Source organism: Ictidomys tridecemlineatus, chromosome 4 (assembly GCF_052094955.1).
Source record: "Ictidomys tridecemlineatus isolate mIctTri1 chromosome 4, mIctTri1.hap1, whole genome shotgun sequence".
Lineage (NCBI taxonomy): Eukaryota > Metazoa > Chordata > Mammalia > Rodentia > Sciuridae > Ictidomys > Ictidomys tridecemlineatus.
Genome location: NC_135480.1, coordinates 49,716,509 through 49,737,561, shown reverse-complemented (window position 1 = coordinate 49,737,561; position 21,053 = coordinate 49,716,509). Strand labels below are relative to the sequence as shown.

The 21,053-nt window shown below is 46.7% G+C and overlaps 1 protein-coding gene across 2 annotated transcripts in view; it reads left to right on the top strand.

Annotated features, from left to right (window-relative positions):
• Nucleotides 1–21,053, top strand: part of Parva (parvin alpha) — a 152,094-nt gene that overhangs the window by 125,368 nt on the left and 5,673 nt on the right. For both annotated transcript variants that reach the window (XM_005326791.5, XM_040284732.2), the window contains exons 6-12: nt 1,026–1,141; nt 5,193–5,251; nt 7,562–7,581; nt 8,653–8,714; nt 9,216–9,284; nt 11,133–11,234; nt 11,898–11,970. In XM_005326791.5, the coding sequence (XP_005326848.3) occupies nt 1,026–1,141; nt 5,193–5,251; nt 7,562–7,581; nt 8,653–8,714; nt 9,216–9,284; nt 11,133–11,234; nt 11,898–11,970 (501 nt within the window). The remainder of the gene's footprint in view (nt 1–1,025; nt 1,142–5,192; nt 5,252–7,561; nt 7,582–8,652; nt 8,715–9,215; nt 9,285–11,132; nt 11,235–11,897; nt 11,971–21,053) is intronic.

Below are 21,053 nucleotides of genomic sequence, written 5' to 3'. Positions count from 1 at the left end.
AAAATGGGCACTTTGGGTTCTTCCCTTCAATGTTCTCTGTAATGAGGAGCCACGAATCTGGTAGGACCATGAAGACTGGTAAAGTATCTGGCGAGTCCTCCTTTTATGAGAAAGGTGGGGGAGAAAGCTCACATGTTTTAATTGCCGAGGTGCCGGGTACTTTCACATAAGTTATAATAAAAACATACCTGTCATTCCTGGGTACCTGCTGTGTTCCAGGAGCTTTGTTTATCTTTGGAAATCCTTACAACTTGTGTATCCACATAAGTACTCTCCACCCCAAGGTCGGTTGCCAGTAGATAAATGGTAGAATTAATGAAGTCAGAATTTAAGGTGCAGGCAGCCTGACCCTATAGGCACCTCATCGAGTCAGTCCTTTTCTTCTCCTTTACCGAGAAAACTATAACCCAACAGGGCCAGGCTTCCCTGGTAGAAATGGCTTATCATTCAGCCCCTGGCTCAGCAGGTCTGGACGCCTCCTGGGTCATGGACATCCCTCCCAGCTGCTCCCCCAGGGCATTGCCTACACTGAGAGAGCAGCCACAGCCTCAGGATAGCCCTCATGTCTTCCTCTAGGGATCTTCAAAGTCCTGAACAAAGGAGGGGTTCCTGACTTAGTGTCCATCTGTTGAGGGTCTGATTCATGTTTAGCCTAGGGGCAGAGATAGTGGTGATAATCCAGAGTTTAGAGTCACATGGGAAGGGAGAGGGTGCAGAGCAGACATGCTCATGGTTATCCAAATGGAGTAAACAGGGACATGGGGCTGCGGGGACGGATCTGAGCTCAGAACTCAGCAGTTGTCAGGGTCCTGATGGGAACCTGGGATTAGAGTATAGGTGACACATTGGACATGCAGCAATAATACAATCCAAGACGACCAAAAACTGAGGGTTCTAGGGTGAGGCATATGATGACCAAGGGTGTCCCTTCACCTTTAGGGTTAAGGGAGCATTGGATAGGGTGCTGCTGCATTTTGAATCTCTGCACCTGAGACTCCTAATTTCTAAATCCTCTTCCATTTCAGCTGTTCACGCCAAGAGCCTGGTGGCCATCTTGCATCTGCTGGTTGCTCTGTCTCAGTATTTCCGAGCACCAATCCGACTCCCAGACCATGTTTCTATCCAAGTGGTCGTGGTCCAGGTAAGATGGACACCACCACCACAAGCATCTGTGCCACTAAAGAGTTTTAGAGACTGAGTTCCTGTGACAGTGAAGACATGCTGGGTAGATTGGTGGAAGTACAGCTGGATGGATGCAAGTGTGTTAAGAGGCACCCAGGGGAGCTTTCCCAGTGCAAGCTGCACTATCCCTAACAAGTGTGCAAAGGACAGGGGGAAATGTGCTTGTGTGCAGTATAGTGTTGTGGGAGGTGTGTGCCTGGGATATACGTGTTTTGTAGAGGAACGGTTTGTGCCATGTGCAGCTAAGAGTGTGTGTTGTGTATGTTTGCGTAGTGTATGTAGTAAGGTCAGAAGGATGCATGCCTGTGTGCACATGCTACATGTGCATTTGTGTACAGGAGTGTGCAGAGTCCCCTACATGTCACAGAGTGTGTGTGTGTGTGTGTGTGTGTGTGTGTATTTAAGTTAAACAAATGATAAACAGGTATTGGGAGAGGCAGGTGTGGTGCACGTAAGGGAGTGTGTAAGAGACCCCAATTGGCAGGTCAGTCCTGGAGGCACTGCTGCTTCTCAGCCGCCCAGTGAAGCACAGCTGGGACTTCAAGTCATCTTTTCCAGATTGTTGGATGGAATTTCCATTCACATATGGCTGTGTAATTTCCACGATGAGGGTGTGCTGCTCCCCAGGACTATCTCCCTCTGCTTCTAACCCTGTTAAGTATTCAAATGCAATTTTATTTTCCAGCTTTATGCCCATTTAGCAAAAGGTCATCATTTTGTTTGCTCATTTCTGTTCTTTTCCAAATAAACATGCTACAAGGGAGAGCTCCCCATACAAGCAGCTCACTGGACGTCCAGGACTAGCCAGGGTTCCTGGAATAGAGAACAAGATGGCAGCTCTGCCTTCCCTCAGTGAGGGAGAGACTTGAGGGCTGGTAAACTTTGTCAGACCAGTTTCCAGGACAAAAGGACTTTGAGCTGAACTCTCGGGGATCAAATGTTGGCAGGAGGGAAGGACACCACTGTGCTCCTAAGCAATTGATCAGTCAGGCCGTAAGGGAAAAGCATTTCTTCCACATCTTCTGGACTTAACAAGCAAACAAGCAAGACTCCACATTGGCATCAAGAGAGCATAATAGAAATATATCACCTTGGCCCGGCCTGCAGTGGGTAGACCACAGATAGGAAGCAGACAGGGCTGTCAGCAGCCAGCAGAAAGCTGCGTGGCTCAGACCAGAAGTGCAGCTGACCACCAGGTACTGTCTTTGTTTGGGGAGCTCCCCGCCAGTGTCAGGCCTCGTGCTTGACATTTTATGTACGCTGTCTGGGGAGCTAGTATACTACCCCAACCAAGGTAGAGGGGACCTACCTCCTGAGTGTTACGGGGATCTTATATACGCTGCGAGTGTCCTGGGACAGGCTTCCTCCTAGAGAACCAGGCCATCTCCATTGTGTTATCCTAACCCATCTCATTCTGCTTTTAAAAGCTACCACTGGGGAAGAAGGGATGAAGAGGTTGAGCAGGGCGGCACCAAGGTGAACCCCAACATAAAGAATGGACTGTGGATGAGATGGGTGTTAGGGGTACAGGCTCCTCATTTTGAACAGTATCCCACTGTTCTGCAAGTTGTTCATAGTGGACAAGATAGGACTCCATGAGGGGGCAGAGGAAAGATGGGCAGTTCCTGCACCTTCCTCTCCATTTCACTGTGAACCTACAATTGCTCTAAAAATAAAACCAGTCTGTTTTTTTTTTTTTAAATCAGGCTGCCTGGAGTAATTCATAAAAGAGTACCTTGGTGACTAGATATCATTAACATTGAGAAAAATATTTCTCACAACTAAGCATACTGCCATTCTGTTCATGCAGAGGTCTTCCATGGCGAGTGGAGATAAATACTTTTATGCCAACTGGCCTTTTACTGCATTTTGTGACAGTCCGTCCCCATTCTCTATCCATTAATGTATCGAACATCTTAGTATTTTTCTTACCAGCTTGAATAAACAGACCTCTAACAGAAATAATGAAATCTGCCAGTTGGGATTACAAAAAAAAAAAAAAAACACCCAAGAACAATTGAAGATTTGAGCAGGGAGAGGGGCTCCTATTTTGAAAGAGTGCTCTCTGCAGGCCCCACTGCTCATGCCTTACTTTGATCTCAGTTATGGGCCACCAGAAGGCTGCTGTTGGTTTCTTTTCTCCTGTGGGCAGTTTTGTTAGCAGGAGGACATGGGGGTGAGGGGACTCATACGTAAAGTAGCATCGGTGCTTGCCAGGTTTTATGGGGTGTTTTGCTTTATCAGGAGAACAGGCACACAAGCAAGACTCCACATTGGCAGAAAGTCGCTGCTGAACTGCAGGGAGAGCTCTCTGGGGGACAAGTGTGATGCCACTGAGCCAGGGTGCCGCAAGAGGGGCTGTTGAACCCACGGTTTTCTTCTCCGTTTGCGTTTAATTCCGCATGAACCTGAAGATGAGGTTCTGTGTCTGTGAATGATCCCATAAGATACAGCACTCCATTAGATCTGTGCAAAAATTGGATATTGTAAAGCTGAATTTGGATAAAGTCCTGATTTATTTTCACCTGGTTCCCTTTAAATACCTTTTTTTCTTTCTTAACTTCCTATTTGCTTTGATAGTCCATTCTTCTTCATCTAATTCGGATGGATGCTTGCTTTACCCAGCCCTGCCTTTCCCTAAGTAACAGTGTTCTGCAAGGGTCCTTGTGTCTGTGGCTACTGAGAACTCAAGGGAAGTTTTGGCAGGAGGCTCAAGAAGGCAGCTGAGCGCCCTTCTCCCCCAGGCCCAGAGGCCCCTTCTTAACACTCAGCCTTTGGGAAGATAATTTGCTGTCAATCCCAGGCCAGGTCCAGGTCCTTGGAGTATCCTGCTGGCTGTGTTAGGGACCCAGGAGAGTGACTCTCCCTCCTGATGCCCCTTCATTGGTTCCTTGTGCACAGGATGAGGGCTAAACTCTCCAAACAGGTACTCCAAGCTACCCATCGACTAACCCCGCCCCCGCCTCCAGTCAGTCTCTGGAACACATTGGTGCTGTCCTAACTCTGTCTTTTGGCTGGGGTCATTCTTGCCACTGGAATGAACTCTCCTCAGTGTCCAGCCAAATCCCATCTTCCCTCAAAGTTCTTGCTTCAGGACACTCTCCCCTCGCAAGATTTCCCTGACCCTCTGACCTGAAAATGCTTGCTCCAGCCCTTTCTCTCTGCATAGAGTGACCACATCGTTTATTAACACTTTGGAGAATAGAAGAGACCCCATCCACAGGGCATGAACCAGGCCCATTGAGGGGGACCATCCTCACCTGCCTCCTCCCCACCCCCATTTTACTCCAAGTTTCTTAAGGCCTAAAATCACATTATATGCTCCACTGTATTTACTGTGCCTCCAGCACAGGGCCTCATATCTAGAAGGCACTGTTCAGTAGGTAAAGAGGAGGATGAATTGATGGGAGAGGGGCGGACAGGTGATGGATGGAGTGGAGTCTCCAGGGTGCTTAACCTTTTCTCAAAGAGTGAACCTGATACTTAGGTGAGGATCCAACGACTTACTTAAAAGCTTCCCTATTCATCAGTTTAAAAAATCAAACAAACAAACCCGCTGCCTCTGTGTGAATTCTGGAGTTGGCCTGGGTTCCCCCTCCCAGCCCTGCAGTGAAGTGTGTTTCTCAGCTTCCCCGCGTGGCCTCAGCTGGAGGGCAGACACACCCTGGCCTTTATTTCCATTTGGTTTACTGTGTACTCCAGGAGGCAGTTTGCTTCCAGCAGAACGTCTTCCAATAAAGAAAAGGAAAGCCTCCTCATCCAAGAAACAGCCTACTTGTTTGGACTACACACTAATGCACTCACATCCTAATGGTACAGTCCAGTCCCCCCGAAATCAGGACCTTCTTTTCGCTTCCAGCGTTATTGCTTCTCTGGGTGTGTTTCTTAAAGAGCAGTAACTTTCTCAGTGTCAGGAATGCTAATCAGTTTTTCTGTATTTTTCTAAAGTCCTTTTTTTTTTCTCTCTCTCTCTCTCCTCTTCCCAACCCCTCTCCCCACCCCCATTTCAGAAACGAGAAGGAATCCTCCAGTCTCGGCAAATCCAAGAGGAAATAACTGGTAACACAGAGTATGTCAACACCATTGTTGCCAGCGAGTCTGTAATGGAACACAGATGTTTCTCCGAAATTCATCCATTTGCTGATATTTAGTTTTCATTTATTGGGATTGCAGGAGGGATTAGCCTGCAGCCAATGATTATAGTTTAGCCTTTTCCGTGCATTCAAAACATGCCTCTTGATGCTTAAGGTACAAACTTGGGTGGGGAAGTGGGGAGAGGGGAATTAGCAGTGATTGAAAAATTCTAATTTTGTGGCACTCCAGGAAAAAGTGTACCCAAAAAAGCCAACCAGCATGAAATCGTCATGCCATAAACACGGGGTGGAATTTAAATTGTTAACCTTCAAAAGGACGTTTTTCTTCCTCTTCTGAATCTGATTTATTTGGTCACATGCCATGACCCAGAAAGTCCCTCTCTACCTTAGCACTGTCTTTTGGGTTTTTGTTATTTGTTTTTCAGTTTACTTTTAGAAATTAGAAATATTAGGACATTTAAAAGGATTGCAATTTGGAACTAGAGCTTTGTTCTTAAGCAGGAAAAGCAGGTTGTTATATGGGGTGGGTTGGGATCATTGGACAGCACCTGAGCAGAGCTGGGCAAAGTCGGTCTCCAGCCGTCCCTGATACCCAGCTTTTCTCTCTGTTCCCTTTGAACTGGAGCAGCAGAGAGAAAAGAACTGAGCCCTCTAAGCCAGCCTGACTTGAGCCCCTGAACCTCCTTGAGCTCAATTTCTTCATCTCTTAGTGGGGAGCACTTCCTAACCCAGAGGCATAGTGAGGTTCAGTGTGTTGGCAGTTATGCACCCCCTGCCCAGAAAGCAGCTGACCACACCTCCCAAGCTCCCTCCCACTCCAGTCATGGCTGGAGGCTCTGCACGTCTAAACATGTGTGTGTGTGTGTGTGTGTGTGTGTGTGTCTTTTTAAAAAGCCTGGGGTGCATTTCAGGCCAAGGGTAGAGGCAGAGATGTAGAGTGGCCCTTCCCTAGAGACCCAGTCTATGGTTCACAGAGAGGTGCTCCAAGGGCCAGTGGTGGTAGTGAAGCCTCACATGAAAGCCAGCCTTGGTTCTGAGGCAGAGCTTCTAGGGGTTAAGCCTGCTGGGAAGGAGATCCTCACTGTCCTACCTCCCTGCCTGGCTGGGTTTGTTTCTGTCACTGTGTTACTTTCAGGAAAAGAGAAAGACAAACCAGAGAGAAGCATGGCCTGCAGAAAGAATTCCTGAGTCAGGGAGTGTGATGTTTCAGATTCCAGAACCATCTCTCAGCGGCATGTTGTGCTTCCTCTGGCCTCTCCCTCTCTCTGCCACACCTTCCACAATACATAAATACGGCACAACTCCCAGTAATGAGAACACAGTGCAACTCTTAAAGCCCTTTGGTACCTACTGATGTTCATAATAGGACCTGGGAAGCAATGATTGTATGCCCAAAGGCCCACAGCCCAAGGGTGATGAAGGAAATTGTATCATTGATCTTTCCAGCAGTTATCCAAATTCATTATTCTTTCCCAGACACTACACACAAATTGTCATTTAGTGGGTGATAGATGCACAGGTGGATAAGCCAATATCATAAGAATCCTAATGAAAACCAAAAGTGTATTTTTAAAAATGTTTTGAGCATTTCCTGTACACTAAGAATTATGTACAATATCCCACTGAGATATTTACCTTTATTCTTATTTTAGAGATAAGAGACTTGAAGCCCAGAGAAGTTTAGTAGCTTGCTCCATCAAGATCACACAGCAAAACAAAATGGCTTGGCGGGGGGCACTTAAACCAGTCTTCTATCTCTAATGATTATGCTCTTAAAACTTTGCTGCTTCTCTGCTATAAGTGCTTCTAGTTGCTGGCCTGTTGAGAGAAACTTATCCTGCATCAATGGCAGGTGCAACTTGGGGACATGACAGGAGAGACAAGGTTGACCTCCCCAACCAGTTGCCCACAGCAACTTGGGCAGTGACCCTCCACATCAGAGGTGGATCTCTGTTCCTAAGAATCCTTAGATTCCCTCATTGGGAATCTTCTGCATGAGTCCAGTGTTTTTCGTAATTGCAGGCAGTCACGTGATTTTAGTTAAAACAAGAAATGGTCCTTTAAGCAGCATCCTGCCAGTAGGTCAGTGTAGCAGGGGAATGAGGTGGTAACAAGAGTGAAGCCTCAGGAAGCAGAGACAATGCAGTATAAAATGCAGCGGAAGGAGGCTATTTGAAGTCCTCAACCATGAACAGGCAGGGAGGGTCTGGATCCTCTCATAGGATTAGCCTCTCCTAAGGGGTCAAGAGAATTGTCACCCTGCTTTCTTTCTCTTTTTCCTCCAGGGCTCTTTCCGGAAGGCATGGTGAGTTGCACGAGACTGGACGTGTGTCTGTCAGCAGCAGACTGGTTGAGGGGGGGTGGGGGGGGTGCAGCTATCTGGTGAGAAGAACAACTGCTGGCCACATCTGCGCAGCCCTTGCACCTTCAGGCAGTCTTGCTGTGTGGTGGTGAGGAAGTATGGGAAGAGGTATACAAACACCTTAGGGACTGTCCCCTCTCCCTGCTTCTACCTTCCCTTTGTCCCAGAACCTTGGGTTTGTTTGTTGATTTGGTGAACATCAGAGATCGCCTTTGTAGCCGTCTCAGTTTGACCCTTTGGTGGTGAGTGGGGGAAAAAGGCAGGCCTCGGGCCACAAGACCCCTCAGCCCCAAATTTGTCTTAGAGACTCTTCCCGGTACCTGCCTCAGATGCCCTCCCATCATTTCACCCCTGGGTTTTGAGAAAACCCGTGTTCTATTATCCTGATGGCTGCTCTGGGTTCTACTCTGTAATGTTTCAATCACGCTAAAAACAACGCACTGTTGTGCATGGGTGGAACATGTTGGAGTTTCTAGGGCACTTCTGTCCTCACGACAACTAGGGGAGGTTCATTTTAAAGATGACATTTTACAGAAGAGGAAACTGAGGCAGAGAATTAGCATGACCTACATCCCTCAGGAGGAAGCACTCATGTTCCACCCTGGAGCTCCCTGGGTGCCTGTCCTTGTCTGTGACCTCTGCCAGGATGCTTGTGTGACTGTCCTGCTTTTGAAACTTGGAGGGTGGGATGATTTGATATGTGGATAACATTCTACCTCAGATAGCTGCAGAAATGCTTCATAACTATGACTACATCATGATATGACTAGTCCCAGGTCACAGCCTGCCAGAGCCCCACACCCAGCTCAGCCCTGTACACCAGGGTAGACGCACACAGGAAAGGCCCTGAGGGTAACAATCAACCCAGCTCAGCCACAGGCCCAACGTTCCCAGAACAGCCTGAACCCGGAGCCTTCCTGATGGTAGCCCTCAAAGGCTCATGGCTCTGGAACCTGGGTGGGCCTTCCTGCTAAGAAGCCACCGTGAGCTCAACATTACGGTTCCCTCTTACAGAACGCGATGCCTTCGACACCTTGTTCGACCATGCGCCCGACAAACTCAACGTGGTGAAAAAGGTGGGAATGAGGTGCCTTGGGGGAGGTGGGATGCCCACGACATTAGGAAAACCCACTCCTGTGGTGGCAGTGCTGTGGCTGTCCCCAACGTCTTTCACCTGCTGTCCTCACTAGTGCCTCATCCAGGCCCTTTCTTCCATCGCATGCCCTCCCTGTCTTCCCCCTGCACTGAGCCCAGCCTCCCTGCTCCCTCTGCACACTCCCTGTCTCCCTGGGCATAGGCAGCTGCCACAAAGAAGAGGCCAGAGGAAGGACCCAGCAGGACCATTTGCCTCTGGCCCCTTCCCAACTCCCCTTGCTCCCCCTGCCCCCAGGCTCAGACACCCACCTGTCGTCCTTCCTCTTGGCACCTAGCAGTTCTTCTCAGCCCTGCATCATGTGGGAGCCGTGCAGGGACTTGCACCTCTCCCTGCTGGCCTGGGGCCTTTGCACAGGTTGCCCATCCTCATGGGAAGTCCCAGGGTGGCCTCGCATCTCAGTGTCCCTGCACTTTTCTTTTAGACACTCATCACTTTTGTGAACAAGCATCTGAATAAACTGAACCTGGAGGTCACAGAATTGGAAACCCAGGTGGGTGACAGCCCAGGTGTGGGTGGGGAAAGGGCCCTGATTGCCAGGCAGTGCTCTGAGTACCCCTCCCCTGGGCCAGGAGGGTTTTCCAGGCTGAGATGGGGTGGGGGTCAGGGAACCTGTGCTGAACTGGATGGATTGCTCTGTGGATTCGGGGTTTTTTCCAGCTTTGTATTTTGAGAAGTTGCAAGAACAAATACCTGTATGCTCTTCACCTGGACACACCTATTGTTAATATTTGGTCACATCTTTTTCTCTCTTTCCACCCCTAAATATTTCACATACATCTCTTAAAAACAAATTCTCTTAGGTGACCACAGTACCATTATCAGATGAAGGTAACTATAGGATACCCCTTGATTGTTCTTCTCGTGATGAGATTCAGGGTGTGTTTTCTGTACCAGTACCCGCTAAGTGATGCTATGCGCCTCCTGGTGCCTCCAGAGATGGCACCTGTGTCCATTAGCCCCACCAGATTCCCCAACTAGAACCTACTAGAGAGTTCTTTCTCTACTGTCTATACTCATATTTAAGGATTGTACCCTGACTCCCCACATCCTCTCCTTCCAGGTGAACTTCTGTAGAACAGCTTCCTCTTGCTGCCACCTCTCATTATCTGTAAAGGCCATTGCTGAGTCTGAGTTCTCCATGTGGAATGAACTTAGTGTACTCTTTTAGGAAATAAGGAACACTTTAGAAAAATGAAGCTTCCTCAAGGGGGCTAGAGCAAGTTTCTGGAACTTTCACCTGCTTTGCAGGGCAGGGAGCCACAGCCCAGAGCTCTGGGGTCTGTTGTAGGTTTCACCCACTGTTCCCACCTATGAGGCAGAACCAGATCCCAGATGGGGAGCAGTCTGTGTAGGAGCTGCCCTTCCCCTAACCCAGGGTCCCTCCTGGGTTCACAGATTGAATTTTCTTTTACCCTCAACCTATTCCAGCCACAGCAAGGATGAGGCCCAGTTGACTGGCTTCCAGCCAGAGGGCATGGATTTTGACAGAGATTCTGAGATCTGCTCTCCTGTCCACCATGGGTACTATAAGATGAGCCACACTCAGACCCTACCCACCTCAGGTGGCAGGTAGGAGCAGGGAGGCACCAACTTAGGTCAGGACCAGGCTCATGTTCTCTAGCCCTCAGTGGAGGCTGAGCAGAGGCCCAGGCTGGCCACCCTGCAGAGCTCAGTGGGCATATGCACTGGCCTGGCCCACACCTCAGTCTTCCTACAGTGATCCCAAGAAATTAGGCCTCTTGCAAACCCAGAAACTGTTGTTGGCACCCATGAGCATGTGCTGGCCCAGCCCACTTTGAAAGGTTCTAGATTATCAGATGTGCCCCAGACCTCTTTCTCAAGACAGCTCCACCTAAAATACCAAATCCTTCTTAAGCCTGCTCCCCCACTGCCCTCTCTGCCACCTTCAGTAGGAGGATGGCCTTTCTCAGTCTCTCAGAGCAGCTGCCACACAGCCTCCACAGCAGTCTCCCATGGGACTGTGACCTTCTGAAGGGCGGGAGCCACACCTGATGGACTCCAGGCCCCACACCCAAATCAGGAGGGGTATGCTGTTAGTGCTCTGTAAATGCCAGTCAACTAAGATGGGGATCTGTGCCTGTGGCTCCTGTATTGGACCAGCCAGTGTGGGGAAAGGCCATTACAGAGCAGACTGCCCGCCTTGAGCCACCACCCTCACCCTCACCCGCAGTCTGCATGGGGAGGTTGCCTTTGGGTGAGAAAACTTGGCAGCTGGTAAGCCCCCTGGATGGGGCTTGGTGGGCAGACTTGGGCCAGCACTATCACCTGACTCTCTCCTTCACCTGGCTCTTTCCCTCACCTGGCTCTCTACCTCCAGTTTGCAGATGGAGTGTACCTGGTGCTTCTCATGGGGCTCCTAGAGGGCTACTTTGTGCCCCTGCACAGCTTCTTCCTGACCCCAGATAGCTTTGAACAGAAGGTAAGTGGGAGGGGCATCAAGGGAAGGCCATAGCCCACATCCAGCTGATCTGCCCTCCTCTTCACTGGGCTGTTGGGTCTTCAATGGTTGAGCTGCTGAGCTGGGAAGGATCCACATGTAGAGCCTGAGCATCCCAAACAGACCTTCCCTTCCTCTAGCCCCGAGCCTCTGCCAAGGGCACGTCCAGCGGCATCACTCTCCAGAGGTGACAGGGGAGGTGGCCGTGAGGCCAGCCAGACCTGAGGCCCATGCCCAGCCTGGCTAAGACAGCCTCTTATGACCTGCCACATCCAGCCTTCTAGATAAGAGGCATTTGGTCCAGAGATCCTTCTCTGCCTTTTCAACCTGTCTTGCCATCTGACCCTTCCCAATATGTGCAGTGACATCACCAAGCTTGAAGTGCTGGCAGTTGACACAGGAGCACAGTAGGAAAGGAAGAGCGCTCCTCCACCAGCAGGCGGGATCAGCCGCCCAGGCTCCACGTGGCCTGCCCCTTCTGTAGGCATGTTGCTGCTTGAGATTAGCTCACCCTCTGCCCCTCCAGCTACAGTGCCGAGCTCCTTCACTTCCCAGGAGCAGGTCTCGGGGTCCCCAGGGTCTAGGATGAGTATGCGATGACACGTACTGAGACATACCCTGTGTACCCTGCCTCTCTCTCTCCAGGTCTTGAATGTCTCCTTTGCCTTTGAGCTTATGCAAGATGGAGGTTTAGAGAAGCCAAAACCACGGCCAGAAGGTAACGTGCTCTTCTCTGGGTTTGTGACCACAGGGTGCAACCATCTCCCTGCACACGAGTATTCAGGACTCGGGGAGAGGCTCAGATTTTGTAGCAGGGGGGAAGAGTCTCTTTTCTGAAGGCTTCTCTGGTGCTGTTTGCTGGGAAGGCAGGACTGGGTATAGCCACTCAGCCTTGGAGACACTGTGAGCCGCAAGTCACCAGGCCACGGGAAGAAAGAATCTGAAATCCACAACTGGGATCAGGGCCCAGGTAGTGCTGCTGCAGGAACTACCCTGTGCCAAATTTCCAGATTTTTCTATCCCTGCAGAGTGCTGACCTGCTGGTACAGTGGGGATGAAGGAAGAGCTTAGACAGCTCTGTGCTGACCCTTGTTGCCTCCCTGTCCCAACAGATGGGGAGCTTTGCCAGCTCCAACTGTGCCCCAGGATAAGGCTTAATTTGGGGGGGGGGGGGTTGGATTGCAAATAGAGTAGTCCCCTAGTATCTCTGGAGGATAGGTAGCAAGACTCCCCAAGAATACCAAACCTGGAGGCTGCTCATGTCCTTCACATTATATCATCTCTAAATTACTTATACTACTACCTAACAGTTGCATACAGTATTATTTAGGGAATAATGGCAAAGAAAATAAAAAACTCCATACACGTTTGGTATAGATGCAACCTTTGAGGATTTTTGAGCCATAGTTGGTTGAATCCTCTGAAGTAGAACCTATGGATACAGAGGGCTGGCTGGTTGAGACTTGGCGGGGGGGGGGGGGGGTGCAAAAGGAACAGATGCTCCCACAGCTCCCGTGTGCTCACGTGTGGCCGTGTGTGTGTGTGTGTGTGTGTGTGTGTGTGTGTGTGTGTAAGGCACATTTCTCTCAGCAGTCTTCTTGGTACAGGTGTTTATTTTCCTGCCCTTACTGACTGCAGTGTTTTACCAGGCTGCATCACAGATAATGTCTGATTATGTCCAGTTAGAACCCTGAGAAGGCCGGTCCTGGGCCCTTGTGCTTGCACTTTCCTGGCCACTTAAAGCAAGGAGACAGTAGAGGTTGTGTGCTCATATCCTGTTGCTGCCTTTGCTCCAAGTTCGTCCCCCAAAACTCCACACAGAGGGTTTGGGCTCTGGCTTAGTGGGGCCAGAGACCCTGCCTAACATGATAGTCAAGAGGGTTAAGACCGTCCCTGACCTCAAGGCTTTTATAGACAACCAGAGAAAAGATGCACCTGGTCACCCAAATAAAATGACAGCCATATTTATCTGCCAGGGAAGAAGTATAGCTAAGGCTGTGAGGATTGAGGCCACGGGACCACTTTGGTTGGGTACAGTGAGGAATGTAGGATGGAGATGGTGACAGCTGGGCTAGATGAAAAGGTTTGGGGAGGGTTCTGATGTGTGGGAATTAGGATAGAAGAATGATCCAAAGCCAGACCTGGGGACAGACCTTGGTAATGATCAGCTCCAACCAACCAAGGTCAGCCCTTGTTCTTGTTCATTCCCACCTGGTCCTAAGCCTCTGTTCACCTCGAGGGGAGGAGCTCTAGCATGGTTTGTGACCCCTGGGTTCTGCCCCTAGCAAGGCCACTCAACATCCTAACACCTTTAGGAAGATTCGCAGCATCTTGTGAGCAGACCTTGAATACCCTGCTTCTGAGTAGGAGAGACAGAGCAGAAGAGTGCTGACCATTCCTTCTGCCGCCATGTTCTTGAACTGCTTAATATGAAACTTCTCAATTACAGATTGGAAACACTTTTTCTGGTATTTGGGTGTTCAGGCATTTGTTTCCCTCAGGACAGATGATGTTCCCTGTGTCAGTCAATCTATAAGAATATTTCAGCATATAGATGACATATCTTGTGCACTACTTAATATGAAACTTCCTGAACAATGCAAATGGAAAAAAACATCTGTTTTATTTGTTGTTACACTGGGCATGGTGCCCAGGCTGAGAATTTGCAGCACATAAAGGGGAATTGAAATGGTGTTTTATAAAGTTGTACTTTGTGAGAACTGTCTCCCGGCATTCTCTCTAGTTTCTGGGATTCTCCCTGGAGAGTGAGATTTCGAGGTAAAAGCTGCAGACTTTGCAGAAGTTACCAGTGTGGGCGATTGTTCACGGATGTCTCAGGATCCTACTGGCTGTGCTGGAGCTCTGTTTCATGCAAAATGTGTGTAAGGTCAGGAAAGTGCATTCTCTACCATGTTGTTGGACCTTGAACTCCCCTGGAAGCATTGGGTCTGCATGTCCAATGATTCCCACTGCCCAGGCTTCACAACCGTTTAGTTATCTAATGACCTTAAGCCAAGGCAAGCACCAAGTTCATCACGGGCAGAGCAGCTGAAATACTGGGATGAAGCTGGTGCCTTTTAATTTAGGGATGCATCTGTTTTCAAACACATAGCCATCCTCTACTCTCACCACTCAGGGAGACTTGTCATATGATTAAAACCCAGCTTGACAGGATGGTGAGGACCCAGAAGACATCTAGCGCCAGGCAGGATTGAAGTCTATAGCACAGCCAGTCGCCAATGGAATATTTACAATTTAAGGAGTGTGGGAGCTGGAAACAGACTGGCAAAGGATGCTAAAAACCGGGCATGTGGTGGTAGCCCAGTTCCAGGCGGTCATATCACTCGGGGAGGACTTGGTCGCTGGCTGGTAGTGTAGAAACCATTCACCCCCCTTCCCAGTCTCTCTGAAAGGCAGTGTACGGAAGCCAATGGTGGCAGAAATTTTAAACTGTCATCATACCAAGTGTTGGCAAAGATGTGGAGCCACAGTCACTGCTGAATCCAAATCAATGCAACCATTTTGGAAAACTCTGTCTCTTTATCTAGTGTAGATGGAGATTTATAATACCCTGTTTGGTAGACAAAATAATACACACACACACACACACACACACACACACACACACACCAAAGGGAAAAAAAATCCAAAAAACTACCTCCTAACCTTGGAATTTGTTCATAAGTTCCCTTACGTGGCAAAGGGAAGTTTGCAGATATTAAATCCTGAGATGAGGAGAATGTCCCAGATGATCTAAGTCGTCTCAGTGTAATTGCAAGAGTGCTTGTAAGCGGAAGAGAGAGGCAAGGGTCAGAGTGACATGGCCTGCGAAAGGCTTGCCCACGAGCGCTGGCTTTGAAGATGGAAGAGGGCTGCGAGTCAAAGAACGCAGGCTGCCCCTGAACGCTGGGAGGAGTGACTTTGCAGGAGTCTCCACTAGAGCCTTCCAAAGGAACCAGCCATGGTGACACTTTTGAGTGCCTCCCGGAGACCAGTCTTGGACTGTGGATCCCTAAAACTGAGAAAATAAATCAGTGTCATTTTAAGACACCGATTTTTGGTAGTGATTGCAGCAGTAATAGGAAGTTAGTGTGCCCATGGGCTGCCACTCCATTCACGGGTGAGTGGGTCCACACAGCAGAAGACCCATGAGAGCACTCTTAGACGCTGTTGATGGGAATGTAAATTGGTACAGCCACCTGGAATACAGTACTGGAGGGTCCTCAGAAAATGAAACAGAGAACTGCCGTGAGAGCCAGCAGTCCACTCCTAGGTGTATGCCTAAAGGAAATGAAATTGGTATGATGAAGAGATGTCCACACTCCCAGTCACAATAGCCAAGAAACGGAAATATCCTACACATCCATCAGTGGAAGAATAAAGAACATGTACTACACGTACATCATGGAATACTGTTAGCAAGGATGACATCCTGTTACTTGTGGCAACGTGGATGGACCTGGAGATCATTATGTTACGTGAAATAAGCCAGGCACAAAAAAGGTAAATACTGCACGATTTCACACAACCTTAAAACGTTGATCTTGTACAAATTCAGAGTAGATTGGTAGCTACCAGAGTCTGGGGGAGTAGGGGGAAGACAGGCTGGAGAGAGGCTGGCCATCGGATACAAAGTTACTGTTCAATAGGAGTCAGTTCTGATACTCCCTTGCACAGTACAGTGAAGACAGTTAAGAATGCATGTACATTTCAAAATAGCTCCAAGAGAGGATTTGTAATGTTCTCACCACAAAGAAACGATGAATATTTAAGGTGATGAGTCCACTAGTTTCCCTGATTTGATCATTGCACAATATATACCTGAATGAAAGCATCACACTATACCCAATAATGACATACAATTATTATGTGCCAATCAAAAATAAAAGAACTTTTTTTTTAAGGAAGAAAAGAAATACCCATAATACCATGAACATGGACAATTCTCAGTTAAAAGAGTCACTTATGCCAATGGGTGCCAGAGTTGTTGGCCAGAGGCTGTTCTGTCCTTGAGCTGCCTTGGGCCTGATTTGTCTCTTTGTTCCAACCAGCCAGACAGCCGCTGGTGGCTCTGAAAGGAGCCCACCATCCTTTCTGCTCTTAGAGAGGGGCCCAGGCCAGCACAGAGGCAATCAGCAGTTGCTAACCAGACAACTGATTAGGCCAAAGTTTATCAGGCTGTTTATATACTGTGGAGTCAGAATACAGTCCTAGGAACCCTTCTTCCAGATAAGAGCTCAGTCTCATACTCCTTTACTAGTCAGCCTGGGACTGGGTGGAAGGCCAGCTATTGGCTTTCTTGAGAAGAATAGATAGCAACATCTCTGACTGAAGACTCCCCTTTACCCAGCCCACCTGGTGGTGAAGGTGATGATGGTGAAGAATCAAACTCGGATTTCCTAAGAAGCAGGGCATAGTCCACGTGAATGGTGACCCCTGGAGTTGTGCAGTGCACACAATGTTCACTGTACATAAGAGCTCCATTCATGAGCAAAAATGGGAAAGCAGGAAATTGCTATTTAAAGGACCCTTAATATGTTCCAGGTGTTTTTCATAAAGTTTTTACCCAGTTTTACCAGTGAGAAAACTGATTTAGATTACCAGGGTCACACAGAGGTAATGGAATTGTATATCCAAACCTTAACAGTCATTGATATTAAATAAAATGGCCAGTTTGAAATGTTCTCCCATTTGGATATTTCTTTCTCAAGCAGCCTCAGAACTCACCTGTCTTTTAAAAGGCAAAACAAGCTAAGGATGTGGCTAAGTGGTAGAGGGCTTGCCTGGCCCGTATAAGGCCCTGGGTTCAATTCCCAGCAATATTTTTGTTGTTGTTGTTGTTATTTTTTTTCTTTTTTAAGAGAGAGAGAGAATTCTAATATTTATTTTTTAGTTTTTGGTGGACACAACATCTTTGTTTGTATGTGGTGCTGAGGATCGAACCTGGGCCACACGCATGCCAGGCAAGTGCACTACAGCTTGAGCCATGTCCCCAGCCTTACAGCAACATTTTTTTAAAAAAAATTTTTAAAGGGTTTAAGGAAAACAAATCCTCCAGCCTCCATCTATCTTTCCTCAGGCCCCAAACTTCTCCACTGTTTTTTATTTTCTTCTGTCCCTTTTGCCTGCTGGTTCTCTGCTAATGCTTTATCTTTACCTGTTCATGGCCTTGCTCTCTCCCAAGCCAACTTCTAGGGCCATGACCCTGAGAACCCACCCCAGTCCTAGTCTTCCTCTTGGTAGCATGTGGCCCTGTTGCTCACACCCTCCTGGAATTTTCTTCCTTGGCTCCCAAGACACTGGGCAGATGTCCGTTCATGAGTCTATGAGCATCCTTGCAGGGTCTGTTCCTGCCACACATCAGGCCAGGCATGCCAGCAAATGAGGAAGGCTCTCTCTGCTCAAGGAGTTCACAGTCCAGGCCTGCGGCAGAGGCAGATGCTCAAATATGCACACAAGTCACGGACTGAGAACCAGAAGGAGCACTAGAAAGGAAGCCCATGGGAATCTAAAAATATGAAACAAGGAGCCATCCCTGGCAGTGTTTGGAGAAGGCTTCCCTGAAGCACTGGTGCTTGGAGCCAAGGTTTGCAGGAAGATCAGCAGCCAACTCATGTGGAAGAATAACCTAGATATTGCAACCACATGGGCAGAGACTGAGCACAGTTCAAGGGGAGGCAGAGAATAGAAGCCAGTGTAACAGCAGTGCATAGTAAATGGGGAGGGGTGTGGCAGAAAATGAGCTGGAAAGCTAGACCAGGTCAGGTTGTACCTGCAAAGCCATGGTTGCAGATTTTGGACCTCAAGGAAATGGCTGTGGGCTGCACGACTCCAAGGGACACCCTTTATGCCACAGTCTGTAGGAGAGCCCTGGGTTATGAAGCATTCACACTGCACAGCTTGATGGTCAGGGTGCACTGGATGAAATTAAATGGAGAGGGTCAGAGGAGCCTGGCCAGGAGCTTGCTGCAGGGACTCTGATGCACGTCTGCTTTCTCCTTCACACTCCTCTGCTGAGCTCACTGATGCCCCCCTGCCTTTCCAGCAATTTCCCCCACCCCCAGAGTCACTTCCTAATGTTTGACTTGAATAAAATTTAAGAAGTGTACTGTAAAGGACAATGTAAGAAGTGATATCAGGAGAAAACACGGGAAGTGAAAGATCACTTCAATAAACAGAGAGAGATTCTGAAAAAATATTGAACAGAAATCCTTGAGATGAAGGAATCAATAAACCAAATTTTAAAATTCAGTGAAAATCACCACCAACAGATTAGACCACTTGGAAGACAGAGTTTCAGTCAATGAAGACAAAACATATAATCTTGAAAATAAAATTGACCATGGAGAAATGTTAAGTGACCATGAATAGAACTTCCAAGAAACATGGGATAACCTGAAAAGACCAAATTTAAGATTTGTTGAGATAGATGAAGGCTCAAGATGCAAACCAAAGGAATGCACAATCTTTTCAATGAAATAATATCAAAAAATTTCCCAAACATAAAGAATGAAATGGAAATTCAGATACAGGAGGCTTACAGGACCCCAAGTATACAAAATTACAACAGACCTACACCAAGGCATATTATTATGAAAATGTCTAACACAGAGAATAAGGGTAGAATTTTAAAGGCTGACAGAGAAAAACAAGTCACATTTAGAGGGAAACCAATCTGGATCTCAGCTGATTTCTCCACCCAGACCCTCAAAGCTAGGAGGTCTTGGAATAATGTATTCCAAGTTCTGAAAGAAAATGGATGCCAGCCAAGAATACTTTCTATACCCAGCAAAATTAAGCTTCAGAATTGATGATGAAATAAAAACCTTCCATGATGAACAAAAGCTAAAAGAATTCACAACTGGAAAGCCTGCACTACAGAATATTCCCAACAAAATATTTCATGAAGAATAAATGTAAAATAGAAATGAAAACTAGCAACGGGAGGAAATATTCAATCAAAGAAGAAAGTAATTCAAATTAAAAACCAGAAGTAAATCAAAATGACAGGGCATAAAAATCATATCTCAATAATAACATTGAATGTAAATAGTCTAAACTCAGACTGGTAGATTGGATTAAAAAACAAGACTCAACAATATGCTGTGTCCAAGAGACTCACCTCATAAGCAAAGACATCCACAGACTGAAGGTAAAATGGGAAAAAAATGATCACTCACATGGATCTCATAAACAAGCAGGGGTTTCTATCCTCATATCAGATAAAGTGGACTTCAAGCCAAAGTTAAATCAGAAAGGACAAAGAAGGACATTTCATACTGCTTAAGGGAATCATACATCAACAAGACATACAGTTGTAAATATTTATGCCCCAAACAATGGAGCATTTATGTATATTAAGATGCAAACTCTTCTTAACTTTAAGAATCAAATAGAAAATTAAAAAAGAATCAAATAGACCACAACACAATAATACTGCATGACTGTAACACACCTGTCACCACTGGATAGATTCTCCAAACAAAAACTTAAAAAAGAAGCTGTAGGGGGCTGGGGATGTGGCTCAAGTGGTAGTGTGCTCACCTGGCATGCGTGCGGCCCGGGTTCGATCCTCAGCACCATATACAAAGATGCTGTGTCCGCCGATAACTAAAAAATAAATATTAAAACTTCTCTCTCTCTCCCCCTCTCTCTCTCACTTTCTCTTTAAAAAAAAAAAAGAAGCTGTAAAACTAAAAAATACAATTAATAATTTAGACTTAATGGACATATATAGAATATTTTATCCATCAATGAGTGAATACACTTTCTTCTCAGCAGCACATGGATCCCTCTCTAAAGTAGATAATACCTTAGGCCACAAAGCAATTCTGAGCAAATACACAATAAGAAATAATACCTTGCATTCTATCAGATCATAATGGAATGAAATTAGAAGTCAAGGATAAAATAAAAAATAGAAGCTAATCTAACACCTGGAGACTAAATAATATGCTATTGAATGGATAGCAGGAGAAATCAGGAATGAGATAAAAATTACTTAGAGGTAAATGAGAATAACGATACAACATATCAAAATCTCTGGGACACTATGAAGGCAATGCTAAAAGGAAAGTTCATTGCATTGAGCTCACTCATGAAAAGCATAGAAAGTCAACAAATAAATAACATTACATCTCAAAGCCCTAGAAAAAGAACAAATCAACACCAAAAGCAGTATAAGACAGGAAATAATTTAAATGAGACCTAAAATCATTGAAATTGAAACAAAAGAAACAATCCAAAAAATTGACAAAAAAAGTGAAAAAATATATAAAATTCATAAACTCTTAGCTGAGCTAAGGAAGAGAAAGAGAAAATTCAAAATACTAATTCATGATGAAAAGGGAAATATCATAATGGACACTATTGAAATACAGATGATAATCCAAAAATATTTTGAAAATTTATACTCTACTAAAATAGAAAATCTTGAAGACATTGACAAATTTCTAGAGGCATATGATCTACCAAATTGAATCAGGAGAACATAGAAAATTTAAACAGATCAATTTTAAGCCCTGAAATTGAAGGTACCATCAAAAGCCTACCAAGAAAGAAAAGCCCAGAAGCAGACAGATTCTCGGCCAAGTTCTACCAGACCTTCAAAGGAGAGCTAACTCCAATCCTCCTAGAAGTTATTACATGAAATAGAAAAGGAGGGGACTCTTCCAAATTCATTTTATGAAGCTACTATCATCCTGATACCAAAACCAGACAAAAACACATCAAGGAAATAAAATTTCAGATAAATATCCTTGGTGAACATAGATACAAAAATTCTTGATAAAATACTGGCAA